At 42.0% G+C, this 25,074-nt stretch overlaps 1 protein-coding gene across 1 annotated transcript; it reads left to right on the forward strand.

Moving 5' to 3' along the window:
- The first annotated feature begins 19,765 nt into the window (after positions 1-19,765).
- On the forward strand, positions 19,766-22,516 carry NPVF (neuropeptide VF precursor). Its single transcript, XM_090286850.1, is given in 5 exon segments — positions 19,766-19,812; positions 20,765-20,855; positions 22,051-22,108; positions 22,111-22,359; positions 22,362-22,516. Coding segments are annotated over 5 exon segments (600 nt in total).
- Positions 22,517-25,074: the final 2,558 nt, after the last annotated feature.

Consider the following 25,074-nt stretch of genomic DNA (forward strand, 5'->3'; position numbering starts at 1 on the left):
AAGTAGAGCAACAAATCTGCATCAAATTTTTCATTAAGCTTGAAAATTCTTCCCTGGAAACTATTCGAATGATTCAGAAGGCTTTTGGGGACGATGCAATGAGTGCAGAGCAAATGAAACTGTGGCACAAATGCTTCAAAGCTGGTCAAGAATCTGTTGAAAGTGATCCACGTTCTGGAAGGCCTGCAGAACACCTGAGAATGTTGAACGTGTATGAGCTGCAATCAACAAAAATCAGCAACTGACAGTGTAAGAACTAGAAGCTGGTCTGGGGATTCCAGATACCACTGTGTCCGAGAATCTGACACAGGATCTTGGCATGAAATGTGTCATGGAAAAATTTGTTCTGCGGCTTCTGCTACCAGAGCAGAAGGAACATCATGCTGCAGTTGCTAATGACTCTGGGAGAACTGTGTGAGGTCCCAAGGTGGCTACTTTGAAGGGGACTGAGGCGTCATTGTCCTGTGTACAATGTCTCTTGTACCTTGTATCTTCTTCAATAAATGTCTCTATTTTTCATTTTATATTGCTGGATACTTTCAGGACAGGCCTTATATTATTGGGCCTCTTTGCTGTAGCAGCTTAGCGTTCGCTCTAACCAGTACAGCACTGTGCTCTACACTGTAAGACTGACATGCTGTCTGAACAGGAGTAAACAATTCATCTGAGGTTATGTCGCACACTAGTCAACCCCCTACCCTAGCACCTAGCACATGCTCATATATGCTGACGCAGGTGGACTATGATAGGACTATTATGAAAACAACAGAATCACTGCATAATAAGGGGCCAGAACCGGAAGGGACATCTGAGATTCCCTAGGAAGCACTGGGCAATGGAAAGGGTATATATCCTGACATCAGAAAAATCCAGGTTTAGCCCTGGCTGCTGTGGCTCAGTGGATTGAGCATCGGCCTGCGAGCCAAGTGTCGCTGGTTCGATTCCCACTCAGGGCAGATTAACAGGTTGCACATCAGGTCCCCAGTTAAGGACGCGAGTGAGAGGCAACCACACAGTAAAAAAAAAAAAAAAAAAAAAAAAAAAAAAAAAAATCTAGGTTTGCATCCTGGATCTGCTTCTCATTACATCTGAACCTTAGCCAAGAATCTTAATGTCTTAAATTTTTTAAATTTTCTATGTAACAACAAATCATAATAATAATAATATCTGTCTTGCAGCATGGCTGAGAGGACTGTAATAGATAACACGGTAGCATTCTATAGGTAATTATTATTATTAGCATGCTGCAGGCCGGATGAGAAAAGAACTGAACGCTCTCTCACTGCAGAGATCATTCTTTCCTGCAGGCACCAGCTCTGGTACTGGCTCGGCTAAGCCGTTCGTCTGTGTTGAAGTTAGTCTTCCAGAACTGTCATTGGAATTGGACAACTGCCGCCATCCAATGGGCTCCATCAATTTCCAGTTTAGTGGAGCCCAAGTGCACTAGCTCTGGGCTCACAGGTGAGTCTCGGTGAATGAAGGGCCCCCTGGAGCCAGCAGCTTTGCTTCAGGCGGTGGGATGGGGGATAGAATGTCTCCCAAAGAGATGACTGCCACTTGTTCATGTAAAACTTGCGTTTTCATGTCAAACTTTCATAAAACTCACTGAGTTTCATGTAAAACTCAGACGGCCCGAGAGCTGCTCTCTTAAAGATGCCATTTCCATTTAGAAAAACAGCTTTATTGGACCGCTCCCACTTTGTTTTGTTGAGTCCATGTTGACCCATCCCAAAATGGGTATATCCAGCTTAATAAGACATTGCGTTTCAATGAGACGTTAGTAGCACGTCAATAGCTGTCTTTGGGAGAAAAGGGGAAGCAGTATTTGGTGGCTGTGTCAGAAAGGTGATGTATTGTACTGAAAAATGGCCCCTCCTAGCACTCTCGCAGAGGGTATGCCCTTAGCTAACGCTGAGATTTCCCTTTTCCCATCTGGGTTTATATATTGCTCTGCTGGACCAGTCGGGAGGGGACAGAACCCTCCCGAGTACTGTACTGGTCCCTGGGCAGAATTCCCTCTGATGTCATTCATGGTATAAGCATATAAAACATTATTACCAATTATTCACTCATCAGTGGAAACCACAACAATAGTTCATTGATGGCCCAGAAGCCCCAGGCAGAGGGCCACGTTAGCTCTCCCTCCCTACTTCCAACCGTGTCCGCATCCCGTAAGATGAATTCAGGCACCGAGGAGTCTGGCCTGAGTGCACATCAGAGCCCACAGCAGGTTTCCAGATCATGCATTTCCCAGCCGGGAGGGCAGGGATTGAAGACTAGCAGGCAGATCAAGGCTCTGGTGGGAGGGCAGGCGTGGCAGGAAGGAAGTTTTATTGTTGGCCTCTTTTCTCCTCTCTCAAACCCTCACCTTGGGGTCAGAGCCTAAGCATCAGTCCTAGTTCCTCCCTCACATACTACCTCGTGTATAGCAAGCACCAGACCCAGGGTCCCCTTTTCTGTGCCCCTGAGAACACATCTCTACAATTCCACCCTGCTGGTCTGAGGGCCTTTGGAGCCCCCTGCACCTAGCACCCCATTTCTCCTGACCAAGTCAGGCTGTGAAAAGAGCCAGGAGGATGAAAGCAGTGCCTTTGTGCTGTTAGGCGAGGCAGGTGTTGGGTTCACTTTTCCTTCTGAGTGGCCTCCTGCTTACGGCTTCACCAATGTTTTCAGTTCATCCAAATTAATGCTTGTGGTTCACCCAAAGCTCTATTTAAATACCAAGGTCCTCATTGCTGACACCAATTTTTTGGTTTGGGAGACTCCTGGCTCAATAGCTACAGACACACTGCCTTTCAGATGGGGCCATGGTGCTTATTTGCCATTGTCATGGTAACACCCCTTCCTCTGTCAACCAAGAAGAATAAGCAACAATCAAGTGCCACAGGGGTAATTTGTTTATTCCTACTTTTTGTAACTCACCCTTTTCACATTTCTTAACTGACAAAATAGTGGGAAACCCTTCCTCCACCCCCACCTCCCATGCAGAGCCCTCCTCCCCATGACTTGGGCAAGAACATTCACTGCCAGATCCCAGGAATACCTCTCATCTCTCTGAACCTGGCTCATGAAAACTTTGTCCTTCCTCTTCCAGAAGGTCATGTCTCCATCAGCATTCCATTCTTGTCACTAAAAGCATCAAAGCTGCAATTCGATGTCACTAGTTCATGGGTGCTTGCAGAAAACACGACTCTTGGATCAGAGACCACAGACTAGAATCACAACACAGGAAGCATCATGAGCCTCAGCATGCTTCCCTTGGTTCCCCTGGCCCTCAAGTCCCACAAAGAGACATCTCCATGCTGCCACTCATGTCAGATGTAAAATCAAACAAATCATAAACCTTTCCATACCTCAGTTTCTCCATCTAAAGTGATCAAGGATCTCTAAAAAATGGCTTCCCTTCTCATTGTGTTCTCTGGGTCCACACAGTCCTGGGTATGTGACAGGTTGTTGTGGGGGGTTTTTGTTTGTTTGTTTGTTTGGGGGAGGGGTCTCTTTCTAATGACACCCTTGCTTCTGGAGGGTGATGGGAAAGTAGAGGTGAATAGTCGTTGTCTTGCTTTTCTGACACCTACTGGGGTGATTTAGAAATTCTGAAGAGTCTTGGAAGGCAATTTCTCAGCTTCTCTTTCACCAGAATTCAAACCATTACTCTGACACGTTTCCCAGACTCGCCACTCATCTGTTTTCTCGTCCGTAAAATGGGGCTAAGAACACCTGCCTCCCAGGGTGGGTGGGTAGCTGGGCGACCTAAGCCACTGCTTCTCAGAGTCTGGTCCCCGGACCAGCAGCACTGGCCTCGCCTGCCAGCTGATTAGAAATGCAAATTTTTGGGCCCCAGCCCTGACGCAGAAAGGGGTTACCACCCTCCTACCCCAACCTGGGGTTTAACAAGTCTTCCAGGTGATTCTGATGGAAAGGTTCAGAACCACTGACGGATGAAATCACTTGATACTTTTTTGGCCTCAAATGCCTGCTTTTCACTTATTCATTCCGATTTATTAGCCACTTGAACGAATCCCAGCTAAACTGCAGAATTATTTAGCCTCATCTCACTCGGCAGATGGGAGCAGGGGTGGGAGACTTGAGAGCAGCCCCTGCTCTGTAACCCAATTGCAAATGCTTGTTTTGGCTGCTGTTCCTCTCCTTCACAATTATCACTATTTCACCAATCGTTCCCTCCATGCTTATATTTTTCTTTTTCCTACTTTTCCTTATTTGTCAAGGAGTTGTTTCAATAGACTACTTTATACGTATGTGAATAGCTAGGCATTTTACAGTAGATATATATTACCTTATTTAAACCCAAACCGTAAGTTGTCTTTTTTCTTTAAACATTTTATTTAAGTACTTTAAATACCTGTAACAGTATGATTTTGCTGCAACATTCAGGGCCCATCATTTCTTTTCAATGTTTAATCAAAAGAGAGTAAAGACACTTTGTGGGAAAACAGAACTTAATAACTAGCTTTTTGGAAAACTGTTAGAATGCCTCAATCCCCTTTAGTGAGTGATATCAGTTTGAAAAAATAAGGCTGCAGGTTTAAAGAAAGTAGAAATAACCTGTAGACAGCGGTGTCTCTGTGCTTTGCAGTAGAAGCTTCTTAGTTTATACTTGATTGAAAAGGCAAGTCACCGTTGAATTTTGAAAATCCTGGTAGAGTTTTTTGAAAGTAATTTAACGTAGCATTTTATGGTTGCTTTTGTAGTTTGGAATTTGCGATGGATATCGAGGGATGCATATCTCTTCTGATCCCTTAGATTTAATCAGACTTCTCACTTGCTTGCCTGCATAATGGTTTATGGTACCTTTGATGATTTGCAGCCAGCCTAGCACTTTTAATAATTTACTGTAAAGGCATTTAATTTTTAATGGACAGGAATGGGTTAGAGGTAACTTTTACATTGGTAAGTGCTCTCCTGAAGACTGGGGAAAAGAAACAGTATATTTAAATTCCAAACGTTATTGAAAAGCATGCGTCTTTTATTACCAAAATCAAATGCATAATTGAAGAACATACCTAAGCCCAAATTATTGCTGGTGCTTTATTTAACCAGAAGATAACGTTGTATTCACAAGGCTATCATGAAGGCATTTTTCTCAAACTCCCTTTTTTTTTTTTCTTATCTTCCATGCTCTTTTCAATATACTGCCCCACCAGATGAAGTGTACCTGCCACAGGGTGAGACTAGACGTCATTTTATTACATCTTGCTAATCAAGAAAAGCTCAGCAAGAGAATCACTTGTAATGTCTGGTACATTAAAGAAATAGCATCTTATATTCATTTTCCTTAAAAGTTTTTCTAAAATCTCCATATAATGTGCATACCTAGGAATGATTTCACAGCTAGTCTTTAAAATATAGTTTCCATGTGGAAAGAAAAATGGGAAGATGCCAGGATAAATATTTTTAAGACTTGATGGAGGACAAAACATATCTTGCCTTCAGAGGCACATAAAAAATGTTCCAATGGTCGAATAATCCCTTTTTCAGATATGCCATATGTAAAAATAAGAATGGCTTCGCAGGACTGCTTCCTGGGGAATCAGCTAAGAGCTTACAGCCCTGGAAATGGACTCTTCTGTTCTGACATTCCACAGTGGATCGTCCCCAAGGTTACCCTGAAATGCGCTGCAGAGAGAACTCTGATGGTCAAGGGTCCAAGTCTGAGCTCTGTTTCTAAAGCACCTTTGGAATTCAGACACCAGAGCAGTCACCTAAGAATGTGAAACTCATTTTCCCTGTGTTGGCCTTCAAATGGTTTTGAGTCTAAGTCTGGCTACAGACATTGGTTCTCAGGAACCTCTGGTACCTAGCCAAAAAGTTTGTGCCCTGTCAAAATAACCTCATGTAAACATGAAAGTCAGAGGATGTAGTCATCATTTCCACATTTGGTTTCCTGAGATGAACCTGCAGGTACACAATTTACCTGGTTAACCACTGTCTTCTGGCTTCCCAGCAGGGGTTGTATATAAAACCGCTCCTTTCTCTATGAGCCAGATTCTCATCTCCACCCCGCTAACGAACAGAAACTTCTAGATCTGAGCAACTATCTCCCAGATTTGAGGAAGCAGGAACTGCTCCTGAGCAGACGAGTTCAGGGGCACATGAGTTGGGTGACCTTCACTGATCACGTATATACATCGCTTTCTTACCTCCGGCCCTCTCAGGTTCTTTATCTCGCGCCACCGCTGACGTTCAGAGTCCTTAGAGATCAGCTGGTAAGCCATAAATTTTCGCATGAAGAAACTATAAGCGAAATAATTGCCCAAGGTTACACAGAAGCTGAAAATCTAGACTTCTCTAAACTGAGTGCTTTCTAAGTAGAGTACTTTTAGAAATCTGCTTTCTGAATCGAGTGCTCTGCCCACGGCATCAGACAGTCCCACTCACCCCTTCCTCCTCAACTACTGTCACCCCTTTTGCTTTTGTCTGAGGCCTTCCCGTGATACCAGGGGTACCCATGAGTGTCCCTTAGCTGCAGTGTAGCCTTCATTGGTTAAATATATATATATATATATATATATATATATATATATATATATATATATATATATGAAGGGATGGGGGAGGTGGCAGAGAGTGGGTGTTACTGACCCAGTCTAACTACCTTTCTGGCTTAATTCCCTCTTTCTCCTCTTCCCCCAGTCAGGTGCTCTGCCTCTTTTTCACATTCTGACAACACTGCAAAATGAGCTGACCTAACCCTAGCTAATTTGCCAGCCTAGTCTCTATGACAGAAACATAATGAAGTTTCTTGGGCATATTAATTCCTCTCTTTTGATGTCCTTACCAGATTGGAGCTTTGTGAATCATCTTCAAAACGCAGTAGGAGAAAATAGTCAATATTATCAGAATAACTTTGGGTGATAACAGGTGGTTACTAGACTTATTCCAACCCTGGCTGGTTTGGCTCAGTGGATTGAGCGTCGGCCTGCGAGCTAAGTGTCACTGGTTCGATCTTCCAGTCAGGGCACATCAGAGAAGGAAAACTCTGACTCCAAAAAACCTCCGCTGCCTTGCGACATACCTCTTCAGGGGAAAGGCTAAGGGAGTAAACCCCGACAGAAAATCCGGAGCCAGAGTCCCTAAGGCGGTTTGACGTTGTAGTCAACACCGGCAACTCCTGCGGTGCACCTGAAGCCAAGCTGTATTGACTCCGTCTTTCCCTTGGACCCTTCAGCTGCGAAGAGAGGGGGGGTCTGTTGCATGGGCAACAGCAGACCCTCCATATCACCCTGCCCAGGCTCTGTAGCTTCAGCTTCACTGGAGAGGACACTCCAGCGTCATCGCAAGATGTCGATTCAACACGGGAGGAGACAGATACCGTGTCACTCCCGAGTCGGACTGCACAGCCATTCTCGGCGGTGCAGATAGACTCTTAAGAAGCTACACCATCGTCTCTCAAGACGGACGGCTGCCGACTCGACTAGACTTATTTCCCCTGGCTGGTTTGGCTCAGTGGATTGAGTGTCGGCCTGCGAGCTAAGTGTCGCTGGTTCGATCTTCCAGTCAGGGCACATCAGAGAAGGAAAACTCTGACTCCAAAAAACCTCTGCTGCCTTGCGGCATACCTCTTCAGGGGAAAGGCTAAGGGAGTAAACCCCGACAGAAAATCCGGAGCCGGAGTCCCTAAGGCGGTTTGACGTTGTAGTCAACACCGGCAACTCCTGCGGCGCACCTGAAGCCAAGCTGTATTGACTCCGTCTTTCCCTTGGACCCTTCAGCTGCGAAGAGAGGGGGGGGGTCTGCTGCATGGGCAACAGCAGACCCTCCATATCACCCTGCCCAGGCTCTGTAGCTTCAGCTTCACTGGAGAGGACACCCCAGCGTCATCGCAAGATGTCGATTCAGCACGGGAGGAGACAGATACTGTCACTCCCGAGTCAGACTGCACAGCCATTCTCGGCGGTGCAGATAGACTCTTAAGAAGCTACACCATCGTCTCTCGAGACGGACGGCTGCCGACGACGACGACGACTAGACTTATTGTGGTAATCACATCATAAAGACTATGAACGTCAAATCACTATGTTGCACACCTGAAATTAATATAATATTGTATGGCAACTATACTTTAATTTTTAAAAAGATAGAGAATAAGGAAACGTAGAAAAGAATGTTATAAATGTAGCCTTCTAGCCTTCATCCTGGCCTGGGTCCTCACACCTCTCCCAAATTTATGCCAACCAAATATATGAAGTGATGCACCAAAATGTTAACACTGGCCAGTCCATGGGCATAGAACTGCAGTGAGATGGAGCCAAAGATATTATCTTTATTCTAGTACATCTTTTTAAAGATTTTAAAAAGGGGAAGAAGGAAGGAAAGTAGGAAAGAAGGGAGGGAGGGAGGGAGGGAAGGAGGGATGAAAATGAGGAGAACATACCTAAACCACAATAAAATTTGTAAGCCTGAAACCTAGAGCATATCAGAAATAAATGTTTTAACTCATACAAATAAAAAGGTTATAAGCATAATATAGTCAAGTCTGTAATCCTTTAAATCAATAGTGCTAGGTTTTTAAAAGATCTATAAATTCTATTTTTCCCCATAGCAGTTTAAAACAAGGAAAATTCTGAGTTGTGGACTGATTGTGAGTATAAATTTTAACAAGTCTCTGTTATAACCGGGTAGTAGAACTTCTCATCTATACCGTTCATGTCTATACAAAGGAAGAAACAGGCTGAACAATGGTCAATCTTGTATTTTTCATACACTAAATGATTAACCATTTAACATCAGAGTCAATTTCAATCCCATCAACTGTATGGAAATTAGTCGCTATAATGGAAAAAGTACTTGATTCAAAAGAGCTCATTCATTAATCATATATCAACACATCAGAAAGATAACCTTTCTGCTCAAGTTCCCAGGTTCTACTTATTCATTCATTATTACTTCAGCAGGTATTTGTTGAACATTTACAATGAGCTAAGTACTCTGTCGGGCACTAAGAGAAAAAACACATTCCTTAAAATAAAGGAAAGTGTAGAAGGGGGAAAATAAGATATAAATTAGCTCATGATTTAAATATTAACATAGGTTTGCCCACACACACATACACACACACAAATGCTACAGAGGACAAGGAGCAAAAGGGAACAATTATGTACGTATTTTAGCACAAGTGGAGAAATCTCCAGAGGAAATTGACACCTGAGCCAGGACTTAAAGGATAGATTGAGGTTCATCATTAAGTTTCCAGTGAAAATCAAAGCCTGAACACAGAAGAAGCCAAGTTCATGTAGACTTCTATTGGGCCAGCATATCCCAGTGTTCACAGATCTTATTTGGGAAAAAAATTAAAGAACCCCACAAGGAAATTCTGGGTCCTACAATATTAAACAGCTTTATTTACAGCAAAACTTCTTTGGACCTTTACACCCTCAAAGGTTATACCAACCAAAACATGAGATGATACACCCAAGTGTTAACATTGGTCACTCCGTGGGTGCAGAACTGGAGTGGAGTGGAGCCAATGAGCATTGCAAATCTAGAAAAAATGGTCATTGTATGCAGTGAATCCTAGGCCTAAGGAAAGACCCCTTTTCTTTATAGCACTTGAGGATCTAACTTGTCTCTGTACACACTTTATGTCTGTATTTGTGACCTATACTCATGGGTTTATTTTCATGTGCATTTTAGACTAAAATAAGAAAAGGGGATTGCATGCTCTCCTAATGAGTGTTCAAATCCCTGTTGGAAAAAGCAGCAGACAAGTCTTAACATTCATTATTACTGCTACCAACACTACAATCACTCTCATTCCAAAGGGTTGTCGCTGTCCTATAGGATGAATTCTTCAGAGGCTGTGCCACCATCTGTTTGAGGTCAGTGTCACAAGAAGGCTAGAAAACCCAGAGGGAGAAGACCAAACAACACATATGCATAGGGTTGGTGATGATGTACTAGGCGACGAAACCAAACACTTTTCTTCTTTGTATAATAATCAACAAATAGATTAATAAGCAGATCTTTCCTTCAAACTCACTGCATGCTGGTGAAATAATATCGTTTTCTATTTGTGAAAAAATGCAATTTTTGTATGTTTTAAGGCATACTAAATATTGATAAAAAGGGGATAAGTGCAAATGGTCTGGATAACATAGTAAAAGATTAATGACTCAGTGAGCCCCTCTCCCCATGAACAGAACTCCAGAAATCATCGATAAAGAAGGACTTCAGGCCTGTTCCAGGACACTATTTAAAGCATGTACTACCTGTATAATAGGTTGGGAAAGGACTGATTCAATGCATGGAGGGTGATTTAGATCTATGACTTACATTATCATGATGAATCCTATATTAATATTAAAGTTCTATCCATCACACTGGAAACTTCCCTACAGTTTTTAACATTTGCCTTGTGGCTGCCTTAATATGTACATCACTGCCATCCTGCAAGGCCCGTGCAGAATCTCTTCTTATAACTTTTTCTACCTTTCCTTTTGTTTTTTCCATTTTATTTCTGTGCAAATTAAGTCCTTTTTGGTTTTAGAAAAGAGAAAGTCACCCCCTCTACGTATTACCTGAGTGTAACACCCTCCAAAACCACTCTCGTTCAGCTGCTCTATGCTGTTTCCTTATTCCCTTTTGTTTGCTGATAATAAAATAAACAGCAGTAAGAGGTCTGCTCTGTAAGCTTAGGAAACTTGGTTCGAGCTGTTAGTATAAGCAATAATGCTGGCCAGTTTATATTGTGTAGCCTGTAAAATGTTGGATAGCGTCACTCAGATTCTTTGGTCGGTGGCCACAGTCCGCAAATGTCACATCTCCTCAAAATCACTTCAGCAACTGTTGTTCACAGGCCCATCCAAAGTGGGGTGCAGTGGGGAGGGTGACGCAATCGGACCACATGCAAGAGGAGTTAGAGTCTCTGGGTACTCGTTTTACCATGTAGTAAAAACAATGTTACCTCAGGTTCTCAGGTGTGACAAAAATCTGAGGATCTCCTTGGCCCCAATTACAAGATGCTCCAAGTTCAATAGCTTTTGAGATTGGGAGTGGAGGTGAGGAAAAAGAATAACAGGCCAAGAATTATTCACTAGGCCTGGTTCTCTCTTCAGTGCCAGAAAGAAAGCCTACAAGATAAAAGTTCATCTCCCACCAGCACCCCACTCCCTCTCCCTCCCACCACACAGTGAGCTCTAAAGGACAGTGAGAATAAAAGCAGCAGAGTAGCAGCAGCCAGTAACTGACATCTGGGGGACAACTTCTGGACTGATGACTCAGTCGGCCCTGCTGAGGATTTGCTCAGTGTTTTCTCCAAATGAGCCATTCAGAAACTGACATGTGCCATTGAATAGAGAACCATGAGCAGAATGGCTGCCCCTCACCCCATGGCTCTAATTTGTTCCAGAATGTGGCCAACGCACATCACTCGCCCCTACTCCAACAGCGCTCACAACTGACCCCCCAGAACGCTTCCCAGAGGGGAGCACATGTGCTCAGGCTCTATCCTGGGGAAGCCAGTCAGCATAGCCTGAACTTCCTTTGCGAGAGGGTAGTTAGAGGAGAGAGGTGTGGAACCAAATGGCCTGGCCTGCTGGCTAAGGGAGGGAGAAATTTCCTAGCAGATTTTTCATTTAAAAAACTTTATAAATTTTTAAATCTCACTCTTTCATAATGAGCCATAAATGGGTCAAATGATATAGAATAGTAAAATGGATGTGATATGAATTCTTTATAATTATGGAAATGGTAGCTTCCTTATTGGTTGCATGAGTCACATAATATGTAATTCCCTGCCTTGGGTTATTAATAATGAATACACAGTTATCAAACTGTTTTAATGAACACTTCTAAAATACTTTCTATCACTGAAAGCAAATATTTTATTGTAGACAGATATGCTTGCAAGACTGAACTAGGATGTCCCAGTATTACCACTTTTAATCTAGTGTAAATACTGTCAAAACATTGACAGAGAACAATGAAGCTAATTACCAAAAGAATATATGCTTATATTTGGAATTATACTCAAGAGTCTTAATTTTACCATGTCCAAAATAAACACTCCTTACTGATCTCTACACAATTCATTATATAACGAAAGGGAATTCTGGATTGTTTCCAAGGGAAGACTAGTCACGTGTCAGGCAGAAAATGGCAAATCTGCCGACGTAATAGAAAAATAAACTTTCTTGCTCAAAAACAAGGAGGAATCCTACTCTGGGTCACAGAACTCACCCAACCTTAATAAACGCAGTGGGAATAAATGAGGCAAGAAGGTATCACCACGGCAAAACAAAGGATGTAAAACATTTAGGAAAGAGGCCCAAGTTGAAAAAGAGTTTAGGATTATTTAGGGACCAAACCACCTGGCCGTGAAATTCTCAGGATAGCACTTCATATCTGGTGTTGAGAATAACACTGGAAACAGGAGCACCTCCAAATGCCAAAGAGAGACACCTGAGCCAGGGCTCTCACGTGCCAGGGGAAAAAAGGAATCTTACAGCCCTTAAAGTTGGCACTGTTTTTGATGGATATAGAAGGAAATGGCTGGGAATTGTGCCCTCAGCTGCCCCTGGGGAAGGAAGATCTAGAATTTGTTTTGTTTTGTTTTGTTTTTACCGTCAAAGCCCCACATGAGCCACAAAAATATCGCACAAGAACACCTGCTTGCAAAAACAAAGACCCAGATGGCATAGATGAAAGCACTGTCTACCGGAATCACACGGCTAGGATAGAGACCTCCTCAGCATCTTTAGAGGGAAACAGAGAAACATCCACACCAACAATGGTTAAGTGGTCCTCTGACTACGACTCAGAACTTAATTTTTCATCACCTTGGGAAGCAGTTTTTCTCTGAATAGGTAAATGGATTCAGGGAGAGAAGAGTCCAGATTCTCCCTTCTATCTATCCAGCTGTATTTGACACCATTTTTATTGTCTTCGAAGTAACATCACCAACCCCCAACTCTTTCACAGATTTGCAGTAGGATCTTATATGTTACTGCGGTTTGACCCACCCCTGGCCACAGATGATTGGTTCAGGATGGGGCATCTTATCTAGATGGGGCCAATCAGAATCCTTCCCTGGTATTTTGAATCTGTAACTGAGGGGGAGGGGCTGAAATTGAAGCTCTGTAAACTCAGAAGGTATTAGCAAATTAATAGAGAAGTAGAAAAATCAAGATAGCCATTGGAGGGGATAATGAAACTGATGCACTGAGGGAAGAAATGAGAATCCAAAAAAAAAGGCCAAATGGTGACCCGAGTTCTAAGCTCCAGGTGTTCTATAGTCTCGATCACATTCATAAGACATCCCAGTATCCTCACAATAAACTCCCCATTTTGCTTAAACAATTAGAAGTTTCAGTAACATGCAACCAAGGAACTCTCAGTAATATATCAGGTAAGGGAGAGCCTGGTTGTGCAGCTGTGCCAATATGAAAGCCGCAGCTACAAAATATTTACAAGAATAGGAAACTGGTTAAGAGGCAGGGAGGTCCAAAGTGAGCCCATAGTGATTTCTCGCCTATTCCATCTCTCACCATGCACAGGTTAGCCCAGGATTCTGGGACTCCTTACCCCTGAATATTTTCATCCAAATTAGATCAGGTTAAGATATACAGTAAGGGAAGTTATGAAGTGGTAAATTTAGAAAAACAAATCAGGCTAAAGAATACAAAAACACAGAAAGGGCTATTCTACTGCTCTTGACCCAGAGGTTGGGGGGTAGGGCACAGACAGAGGTGGTATTCACTGGAAGCTCTACATCAGTCTTTCCGGTTGGATGCTTCTAGATCACGGATCATTGGCTACTCCTATCAATGAATCATGAACACATCCCTTCGGAGGGGGCAATAAAACCAGTGTTGAAGGGAAGGAAGTGTAAATCCCTTCTCAGTGATGAAGTCCAAGCACTGTGATTCAAATGATGCAGGAGATCACCAATACAAGGTACCCACGTGAGCTCAGACCTAGAGCAGAGGGGCAGGTGAGGTGGCCAAAGCCAAAAGACTGGTAACAGAGCAGCATGAAGTCCGAGTGCTGGCATGATCATGCAGGTGTGCAGAGCTAGCCCTGCTTTCTGCTCACAACCACTGCAGCTCCAGGGCCGCTGGGAACCTTTGTGGAAGCTCTTGACAGCACTCAGGAGCACCGACACCGCATCAGCCCCGAAGACAAAGTTCATGTACATTTTTCTATTAGCCCCATTATCATCTTTTTCTCAACAGAGGTGAAAGAGCATCTCGCAGGTTCCGCATTAGTGACGATGCCAATTTTTATTAGCTGCCCATCTTCCCTGATTTCTGTTTGAGATGGGAAACAGTCATCCTTCCTAAACATCTTCCAAGCCCGTAGTGGTGTCGGTTTAAGTAACAAATTTCCTCTCCAGTGTGGCTAGGCTAGAGTAAAAAGCCCAAAGACGAGGCTAAGTTCTTCCTAAGCTATTGAAATTTGCAAGTTTTCTTTTATTAAAGCAAGTTATTGTTTGAAGAGCACATTTCACTTTTGAGAGCAGAATCCTCCAAAACAAAGATAAAACAAAACAAAAAAATTAAAAATCAAAAATTAAAAAAAAAAAAGAAAAAAGCAAGATCTTAAAAATCACACCCTCGGTAAGAACCTAAATTATTCTGCTCGGGTTGGAATAACAAGGTGGCTGCTGGCTTATTTTAAAAATATCAAAAGCAAGGCTAGCCAAAGAAAAAGAAAAATATCCAAGTAAAGGTCTTGGTTTCCATTAGCTATATTTGTATAAAAGCTATGGGTTGTTTTAACTAAACATATGGTCTTTGTCCCTCATGTAAAGAATTCTGAGTTTTCCTGACACTTTGGCAAGAGGTACCACAACCCCCTGCCAGGCCAGTAAAAATCACACATTTTTCCTGCAAGGAAAAAAAATGTCCATAAAAATGAACATTAAAAAGCTTGAATTGGAAAGCTGTGCTGTAGAGAGGCTGCTTCCTAATCAGCCTTGCACAAGTGCTTTAAGAATTTTTTATAACATTACCACTCCATATTGTTTGAAAGATCTAATAGTGATACTGAAAGTTTGTTCCATACGTTGTTCTGAAATATGTCCTTTAGACATAGGGACCTTGCCATTTAAACAGCCTTCTAGAATAAATCATATGAATTAATTTTTATAAATATTTAATGTTTATTCTTGTATTGTACAAATTGATTCTTTAAGTTACTTCAACTAGAATTGAATTTCAACCGCGTTTAGTATATGGAGAAATAATCTTTGCCTCACCTTTGCGTGGACACCTTCAAGGCCTTGGTATTGTAATCTGTCATAAAAAAAAGCAGAGAAGTAAATACAACACTGCTATCAAAATATGACAAGCTCATTATAACAAACCACTCATAAATCTTGAAACAAAGGCACCACTACACATTTTAGAAATAGTCATTTTATGCAATTTGCATAGGATGATTTTATTTGAAACCAAGGCAGGTATTTCTTTCTCCCTGCACACATAATGCTGAAATGAATTATACAGTAATTCCACCACCCACCTCTAAAGAGGGCCTGAAATTAGTTAACAAATGGCTGCAAAATACTTTGCAATCATGAAATGCAAAATAAGACTATAAGGCCCATAAATTTTTCTGCCCAATACAACTGGCTTGTGCTTAGATGGAAGAAGACAAATAAGTAGTGTAAAAAGGCCCTGGAAGTAATCTGCTGGGTCCAGGGTGAGGAGAAGGGTGATACCATGAGGTTCCTCTGGATATTAACATTCACCGCCTCTCTGATAAGTCTCACCGTGGCCTCAGGAGACACAGATAAATGTGTGGAGTGAGCGGGACCTTCTATATAAAGATTTTTTTAAAAACTTGCAGCCCATGGCACAAAAACAACCTCTGATTTTAAACACTTTACTAGAGCCTTAAGAAGTCCTAAACCCAACTCAAGTGAGCTCCATTCCTGATGGATGGAAATGATTTGTCCCCCTGCTCTAGCTGCCTGCCAGAGGTTAAGGTGCACCCAGTGCACACGGAGAAATAATAAGCAATCAGAGAACCCTTTTCTGCCCTCAGCCAGAAAAGCCAGTCGGCCTGTGGAGTCTGCCTGATGGAAGATGGAAGTGTCTCCCGGAAGCCCTCCATGGGGCTGCGTAGTTCCTCTTCACACCCTTCCTGGTGTTTGAACTCATCGACATGGCCACACCCATCAGAACACATTGACCCTAAAGAGCAGTATGTTGCACTATAATAAAATAAATCTAAACACACATCCAATCTCTTTCTTCCTGACTGTCACGTATGGGTCTCCATCCTGGAGCACCTTAGATGTGAATCCTCAACAGGAGAATGTTAAGATGTTATGACTTCAAGATAAACCAACAAACGTCAGCTCTAACAGTGTGTAAGTCACAGTAAAAGAGAAAACTCTGGTCGACAGCCAAAACTGGGGAAAATAATTAACAAGCAACTCCAGTTTTAACTCCTATTTCCAATACTAATGAAAAAATGTATTCATTCATTTAGAAATAAAATGTCCTGAGCACCCATGACAACGGAGGAGCCACTGTGACCTGCACAAGCTCGGTCCTGCCCTCAAACAGTCTCCTGAGCAGCAGAGGGGAAAACGAGGAAGCAACACCGTGAACATGAACAGGGCCATGACTAGGAAAGAGCAAAGAACCTTTTGTTGGAGCTGGAAGTCAGAAGACACTTCCTGAGACACGTGATGCCTCAGCTGAGACCCAAACAATGAAAAGGTATAAGACATGGACAGATATTTCATGCACAGGAAAATCATGAACAAGAGGCCTGGAGGCAAGAGAAAGCACATCTATTTGGAAGAACAGAGAGAAATTTGTCATAAAGCAAAGAGTTGGTTGGGCATGGAGGGAGAGAATGCTGGAGAAATAAGAAGAGTACGATTAAAATGAAAACCGACCTCTCTAAGGATTGCAAGAGAAGTGGGAAATCATAGAAAGGTATTAAAGGAGAACCCATAAGTAGTTGTACTTTATTTTTAAAATTCTGATTGCATTATGGAGGCAGAATTGGAGAGGACCAAGACAAAGGTCTAGACAGGAGAAAAATCGTAACCGAGCAATGGCAATTGGAAGAGAGAGACACGGACAGGTATAAAAGCTATTTAGAGGAATGAAAGCAGACCTGATTGGGCAGACTAGCACAATGAGGAAGTATTCAAATGGCTTGAGTTCAAATCCTGACTCTGCCACTTACAGGGAAAGTTACTTAATCCCTCTGCACCTCAGTTTCCCTTTCTGTAGTCGGCAGCCGTCAGTCTCGAGAGACGATGGTGTAGCTTCTTAAGAGTCTATCTGCACCGCCGAGAATGGCTGTGCAGTCCGACTCGGGAGTGACATGGTATCTGTCTCCTCCCGTGTTGAATCGACATCTTGTGATGACGCTGAAGCTACAGAGCCTGGGCAGGGTAATATGGAGGGTCTGCTGTTGCCCATGCAGCAGACCCCCCCCTCTCTTCGCAGCTGAAGGGTCCAAGGGAAAGACGGAGTCGATACAGCTTGGGTTCAGGTGCGCCGCAGGAGTTGCCGGTGTTGACTACAACGTCAAACCGCCTTAGGGACTCCGGCTCCGGATTTTCTGTCGGGGTTTACTCCCTTAGCCTTTCCCCTAGAGGTATGCCGCAAGGCAGCGGAGGTTTTTTGGAGTCAGAGTTTTCCTTCTCTGCCCTTTCTGTAGTAGAGGAACAATAATAATAGTACCTGCTCATGAGATTATTATGAAAGATAAGTTAATTCACAAAGTACTTCCAACAGTTCGTGGCACATGGTAAGTGCTCAAAAAAATATTGTCTATTGAGTGTAATAGCTCAAAACTAGAAACAATGGTTCATTAACTGCATAATGGGATGCGGGACAAAAGAGGAGGAAACACTTATGTATCTTATAAAGGCTTTTGGCTTGGACAAAAAGGTGGATGATTCTCCCTGTGCTGGTTACCAGGTTACCGCCTCTCAGCTCCAAATCCACTCCTCATTTCCTGCTCTGAGATCGTGGAAATGGACCCAGTGAGCACTTCTCCTTTGCAGCTGGCATTTGGCTTGTTCAGTAAAAGACGGGAAGAAGGGACTTGCTCTGCTTCAGACATGCTTCCATTTGCTTCTTTTTGCCCCTGTGCAGGGCTGCCTGTGGTGCACGGTGGGGACATCCAGCAGCACTCACCTCTACTGAATTCCAGTGGCAGAGGCCTATTGAGTCTGAGAAAGCCCAGAGGTTGCCTTCCCAGCCTTGGCCCATCTGCACCCCAGAAGGGTGTCTCTTGCTTGTAAGTATGTCCAGGCATGGTTTGGGGTACCCCAGCAAACTCCTCTGCCATCCACACCTTCTTCAATATGGTCTGAATTCCAGTCAGTTTGTCCTTTCCTTGGATACTCTCCCCTGGCCCCAGGGTATTCTTTACCTTTTTATAGTTAGTCCCTGTTATAGTGCATAATTGTTTATATTAATCATTTCCTGTTCAAATGACCATGTGTTTTCTGTCTCCTGATTGGACCCTACTCAATACAGTACTCTTCATTGAAATGGGAAACATAGGGAGAGAGACGGGTATTGAAAAGATAAATTCCATTTGGGACATGCTGGGCTTGAGATGCTTGTTGGACAGCCACTGTCTGGCAGGAAGCCGAGTATCAGGGGGGTGGGGGTGGGGTCTAGAGCCGAGGACAGTGTCCAGGCCAGAGAGACAGGCTTAGAAGGGAATGGCTTTAAAGTCTCTAAAATCTCAGTAAGTGAAGCATGTATGTAAATACCACATGTCAGGGAGACAAATACATATTTTTAATGTTTTGTGTGCTCATATGTCTCATCAAGAATCCCTAAATGTGCAATATATGTGGCAGCACATTTTATCAAAAGACTTATGGTGACTTTGTATAGTGTATGGTAAGTAAGCTTCTTTTATATCTATTAACGTCTTCAGAGCTAACTGCACATGGCGTTGAAAACAGCCAAGCTCTGTAATAAGATAACGGTAATGACACTCAAAGCTTAAACCCGGTGGCGGCAGGGGGATCATCCGTCATATCAGCTACTCTGGATCTACAAGCAGTAACCTAGAGCAGCGCTGAAAACTGGTGAACAGCTCAGGTGTGAAACAACTAGATATAGACATGTTTTGGAAGGGACCCAGGCCAATCCCTTCTACTTTTTCCAGAGTGTGAACTTGACCCACATAACTTGCGCCTGGCTTCTCCCATTTCTCAAAAGTTTGGGTCTACTGACCACAAGAAAAGGAAGTTCCATCAGCAGTTTGCAAAGAAACAATTTAGAAGAAGAATGTATTTAATCCTCAGGGAAATTAAACCCAAATAATCCAACAACAGCGTTACATAATTAACAATACAGTATGAATTGAATTAATTGCCTCTGTGAGGAGCCGCAGCTACCACACACCAGAACAAACGCGGCCAGTGATGTCAATTGCCTTAAGAGAGGCGGTGGGTGCGTGTGACTTGGGGTTCCCTAAAGTTTACCCACTGGTCTTTTCAGCTTTCTGATTTATTCTGGAGATCTAGGCTACAGAGAAAGGTCTTCACTTCTGCCCATCTTATACCTCAGATTACAGCAGGTTAGTGAGAGGGGCCAAAGGTGGTACAATTCTTGAGACCAAAGGTACAATGTCATGACTTGCTCTTTTGTGAATCCACCTCTAAGTGTCTGTGTCTAGAAGTAGCTAGAGTGTTGGAAATTAATCAGTGGAAGGTCTTTTTCTCTGGAGAGGGCTGAATGGCCAGGTGGGAAGAAGCAATGATTTCTTTCAAACCTAGGCAGCCTAGTGATAAGGTGGGTGTTTGAGAATGCCAGTCATCTGCTCCAAAAAAGACTCTCTTTGGCATTTCAGTACATAAGCATTTATTTCTGTAAATTCTTTTCTTATGCCCTGATGTCTGTATGCCTGTGGCAATGTGAGATTACTGAAATAATACGGGCCAGGGGAGCCACAAAATCAGCCTGTGTGCGACTTAACCAAACCTCTGCTACGGTTCTTAAGGGCTTTGAGGACGAAGGTAGGATGCAGCATCTCATGGAAATAAAATCCCAGTGATTTACACAGTTTTGCCAAACAAGGCCCACAGGGCACATACAAAAGGCCTTGAACTGCCTCCAGCTTCTCCTGGGACAGCCAGTTTGTCAAAATGCCCGTCACATGGTGTTATGTACACCCTTCACATTACAGCTGACATTTACTCTTGAAGCTTTTTAATAACCAAACAGCATTTTACAGAAAGTTAATTAATGGCATTTTATTTGCGTAGTACGTGATTTAGAATTATTTTCACGTTCTAAATTTTGTTTGACATTTTGAAAATACGATGCCTGATTCTTTTGTGTAGATTAAAAAAAAAATTTTTTAACGTGGCTAGCATGTCCTGAATACTATTTTTTCCTTCTCCCGAGAACTGACACAAACACTAAAATACTTTCTGTGTGAGCTCGAAGAAATAAAGCATTCCGTTTGGAACCTTAATTACTGTGGTCCCAAACTTACCTAATTAGAAGCTCCTTTTTAATGAGAAAATTTTATTTTCCAAGTTAATGAATTTGAGAGCAGAAACAGTGCTGTCTTCCAGAATGAATTACCCATATTCCATATATACATATTTTAGTTAAACACTCTAATATTAGTATTTAAAATACATGGGATTGATTTTCCCATTAAAGCAAATTCTCCTTTGCTTTTAGACAGTAAAAAAAAAAAAAAAAGACTGCAGTTTTCCTTCTTGGAGACATCAGGCTGCACATATAAACTTAATTCTAGATTTTAGACAAAATGAAACAATTTATTTTATTGACTTTAGCCACTTGTTAACATCGAACATCTTTTGTGCAGATGAATTAATGATGTCCAATCTTCATGGCAAAGAAAATTATGGCAAATGTCCTGAAGTAAGTTTTTAACTCTATGTAATGTGACCAGCGTTAACTATCTATTTGTCCAGAGTCAAATGCTTGTATGGAGGGTAGGGAAGAGTTCATTGTGCTTTGGTTTTTTGTCAAACTTCAGCCTTCCCATGACAGTGGATAGATGTGATGTGCATATTTGAACACAGTAGCAAACAGTCTGCGCATGTATGATACATACAGGGTATGATACTTAGCAAGCACAAGGTGCATTAATACTTTTTGGTTGACTCAGAAGTATACGGTTGCAATAAATAGTTGCAGAATGAAGATCTGGGTACTTTCAGCTGGCCATCTGAACTGTCTTCAATTACAAACAAAAAAAAAATAGAACATTCATACTTTCTACTTAGCAAATACAAGCTGGTAAGTTTGTGGTCAATCTAACTAAAATAATTATCCCTAGATGGTGGAATTGAAAGTTATTTTTATTTTCTTCTTTATGCTTTTAGGTATTTTCCAAGTTTGCTGAAATGAGTATATATTACTTTTTACAATCAGAGAACAATCACTTAAAAATCTTTATATGGACAAACTTTCATGGTTAAACTAAATCTAATTATATAATTGCTGTGCTTTAAATGGTTTCTCTATAGTTGGTATATTATTGAGGCAGTGACCCACAAACTAATTGATGCTTTACTTAAAATGTAATTTATATACCAGTAAAAATATAATGTTTCTTGAGAAATGCTTTTAGACTGGAACTCTGAATATGAACTGGTAAAAATGAAATTCAGTGGAGCCTCCTCCAACCGTACCTCAAAACCCGGCTCATCCCTGTTTCCATGTACCCACTACAGAGGAAAAAGCAAGAGACAGGAAGGGACATTAACTAGATGAATCAAAAACCAAAAGAGAACAACTGCAGTAAAATAAACTTTTTCCGCATTTCGATACCTCATTATATTCCTGCTGTTCAAACACATTGCTGAATTCACTTTATATATTTTATTAATATTTTATAGTTGTCTTACAGTAGTCCAGGGACAGAGAAACTAGATTGCTTTAAAAAGCTTAATGCAAATTATTTATTCAAATATTCTGTACATGAAAACACAAACTTTGTTTGTAGCTTTAACAATTCTATGGATTAAAGTCTGGATTTCAGTTAATTTCGGGTTCAAGTCTATTGCTTATAACAATAATAAATAATTTTAATGATCATTTCTAATGGTAGCCTACAGAAGATCTTAAAGGAGAAAAGAAAGTAAGTCTCAGTTTTGAAGAATTAAAAGACAATGTCCAAAAAATGTCATGAAGATGAGCACACCTGCAGGCAACCAAATGCCACATTCAGCATCAACTTTGCCCTTGAGATTTGGGAGGACTGTGGAAGAGGAAAGGAACACTGGAGCAATGGCCACCCTGTCTCTGAGATTTGGGAGGAATATAGAGGGAAGCATCTCGAGACATGTTCCTAATCTGCCCCAAAGGACTGGGAGAACAAGAGCTGAAAGTGTCACCATGACACTGAGTGATGTGCTCAATAATCTAAGCATTCACCGTCTGTCAGTGAATTGCTTCACTCCATGACCTGCCAGCCCCGAGAAATCCAGAATCCTGATAAAAAACAACCAAGGTTAATACCTGAAAACCCATTAAAATGCATGGGAACTTATGTACAGCTGGTCCAGAAACTTTAAAAAAGATTACAGCTTTTCAGCCCTGTCCAATGGGACTCAGTTGGTTGGAGCATCATCCAGTAAACTGAAGGATTATGGGTTCAATTCCTGTGAAGGGCACATACCTAGGTTGCAGGTTCGGTCCTTCGTCAGGATGCATAAGAGAGGCAACCAATCGATGTTTCTCTCTCAGATCAATGTTTCTTGCCCTCTCTCTCTCTCCCCCACTACCCCCTCTCTCTAAAATCAATAAGCATGTCCTCAGGTGAGGATTAAAACATTTTTTTTAATACATCTTTTCAAAAGAAGTTTCTAAGAAAGTTAAGTTTCTTGGAAGGAAAAGGCAAATACACAAAGAAATAAATACTTACAAATTGAGAACTACAAAGGTCAGGAATAAACATGACTATAGGTATAAAGTAGTGAGATGGCTTCTCCTAAGCCCCAGATGAGCCATCTCATTATCCTGTGGCCACACACTAAGTAGGAACATTCAGTGACAGGACTGGGAGTTTAAGCTTATGACATTGTCCAACACTTGACCTCTGTATCATAAAAGGTCCCATGTGAGTTGTCTGCAAGTACAAAAGACACTCAGTTTTCAAATTCAGGAGGTTTTCCTTCTCAAATTTAAATCAAAATTTTTTTCTGGATCTCATTTCATAAATAATTTATTATAATCATTCTTTGTATTAATTAATCAGTATTTATTGAGTATCTTCTGTGGACAAACCAGAGTGCAAGGTACTGTAAGAGAGTCAAAACAAATAAGCTGTGTATTAGTTTCTAGTAGAAAGTACATGTAAAAAGTTTTCTTTGAATAAAGTAGTACATGGCACTTTAGTTAAGACCTGAAAGAGGAAGGTGGCATACTATAACACCTTATTAGCAAGACCTCGGAACACTTCTGGTTTATTTTTTTTTTCTGGTGGTACTTTTCACCACCTAAAATATTACATATTTAGGGTCCATCTCCTTTAGTAGAATTTCAGTTCTGTAAATCCCATAATTTTTGTCCACTGCCATATCCCCTATGCTTAGAACTGTGTCTTATGCATAGTAAGCCCTCAATATTTGACAGAAGGCATGAAATGACGTGAGAGGTGCTAGTAAGTTCCTATGAAGGGTCAATAGAAAGAGATCGTTTGTTTCTTCATGTGGGAATCCAGGCATGCTGCGTGAGTTGGACTTTGAAGGGTGGCTCCATTTTGAACATTCAGAGAACGATGAAAGGAGAGAGGATATTTTCAGGGGAAGAGAACGGTATGAGTAAAGGTGTGAAAGCAAGGTGAACCAACAACAGCTGGGGTTCAGTTTGGCAAAGCAAAAAGCACGCAGAGAGGAGAGGAAAGAAGGCAACAAGGATGAGGGAAGGGCACAGAGTGCAGGCACTCGGGGCCGGGTAAAGCACTAGAGAAAAGGGAGGGCCACTGATGTGTCTGCTGAGGTCCTGAGCTATTACACAGAGGTAGAATCTGGCAACGCACCAGATGTTGGGAGTGAGGCAGCGCTGAGGGAGAGGTGAGTTAGTGCTCAGTTTGTGAGTCTGAGTGCCCATTGCAAAGTCAGGATCCCATCAACAGCTCACTCATTTCAAGTGCAAGAAAATTCAATTCAAGTACAATTAAGCAACTAAGACCACAGGGCTTGCATGTTTATAGGCTCCCACATGGTACTGTCTGATAGATGAAACATGTTATACTGCTTATGTTTTAGGAGATGGGCATTCTAGAAATAAGTGATGCAGAATTGAAACAAGAGAAATAAGAAATTCAGAGTTTGTCCCTAAAGACCATATAAAGTGTGGCCTGTAATCTGCTACAACTCTGTAATGAAGATGGCAATGAATAACTCCCTTAATCGATTGCCATTGGCAGCAATTTTTTTCTTGTCAGTACAGCTAGTATCTTGAAAGTGATGTTAAAAATTTAAAGAATATTGTAATGTAAAGGTGAAATATGAGGTCTGTCCAGAAGGTGTCCAGCCATGGAATATGAAAAATAGAAACATTTAATGAAGAAGATACAAGATACACGAAACATCGTACACAGGACAATGGTGCCTCAGTGCCCTTCAAAGTCGGTGCCTTGAGACCTCACAATGTTTTGCCAGTTGTCATCAGCTGCGCCATCATATTTTCCTCTTCAACTTCTGTTGCTCACCCCAAAGTGACTTCATGGGCTTGGAGCAGTCATATAGGGCCCTGAGTTTGGTTAAATATCCTCTTGTCACTGTCTTGAAATTCTTAATAACTTTGGACAAAGGGGCCGGTATTTTTATTTTGTACTGGGCCCAATCAATTATGTAGCTTGCCCTGCTCCCCCAAACTTCGCCCTGCTGGCTCCTGTGCTCACATTCCCAACACCCAGTGCCTCCCCGTGTGTATTAATCAGAGTTTCCTACATAAAACCCAAGGCTAGCCTTCATGCAGGCCCAGCAGGTCTGCTTACATCCTAGAGTCAGTATAAGTATAACTGTAAAACTTGTGAGATGTGGTCAAAACGCAACTCTATTTTTGCATCCCATAGTCCCCCTTAAAATGTAAGGGACAGGGAAAGGATCGTGCAGAAATCTTCCCC

This window comes from Furipterus horrens, unplaced genomic scaffold, assembly GCF_987537825.1.
Source record: "Furipterus horrens unplaced genomic scaffold, mFurHor1.1.pri manual_scaffold_9, whole genome shotgun sequence".
Lineage (NCBI taxonomy): Eukaryota > Metazoa > Chordata > Mammalia > Chiroptera > Furipteridae > Furipterus > Furipterus horrens.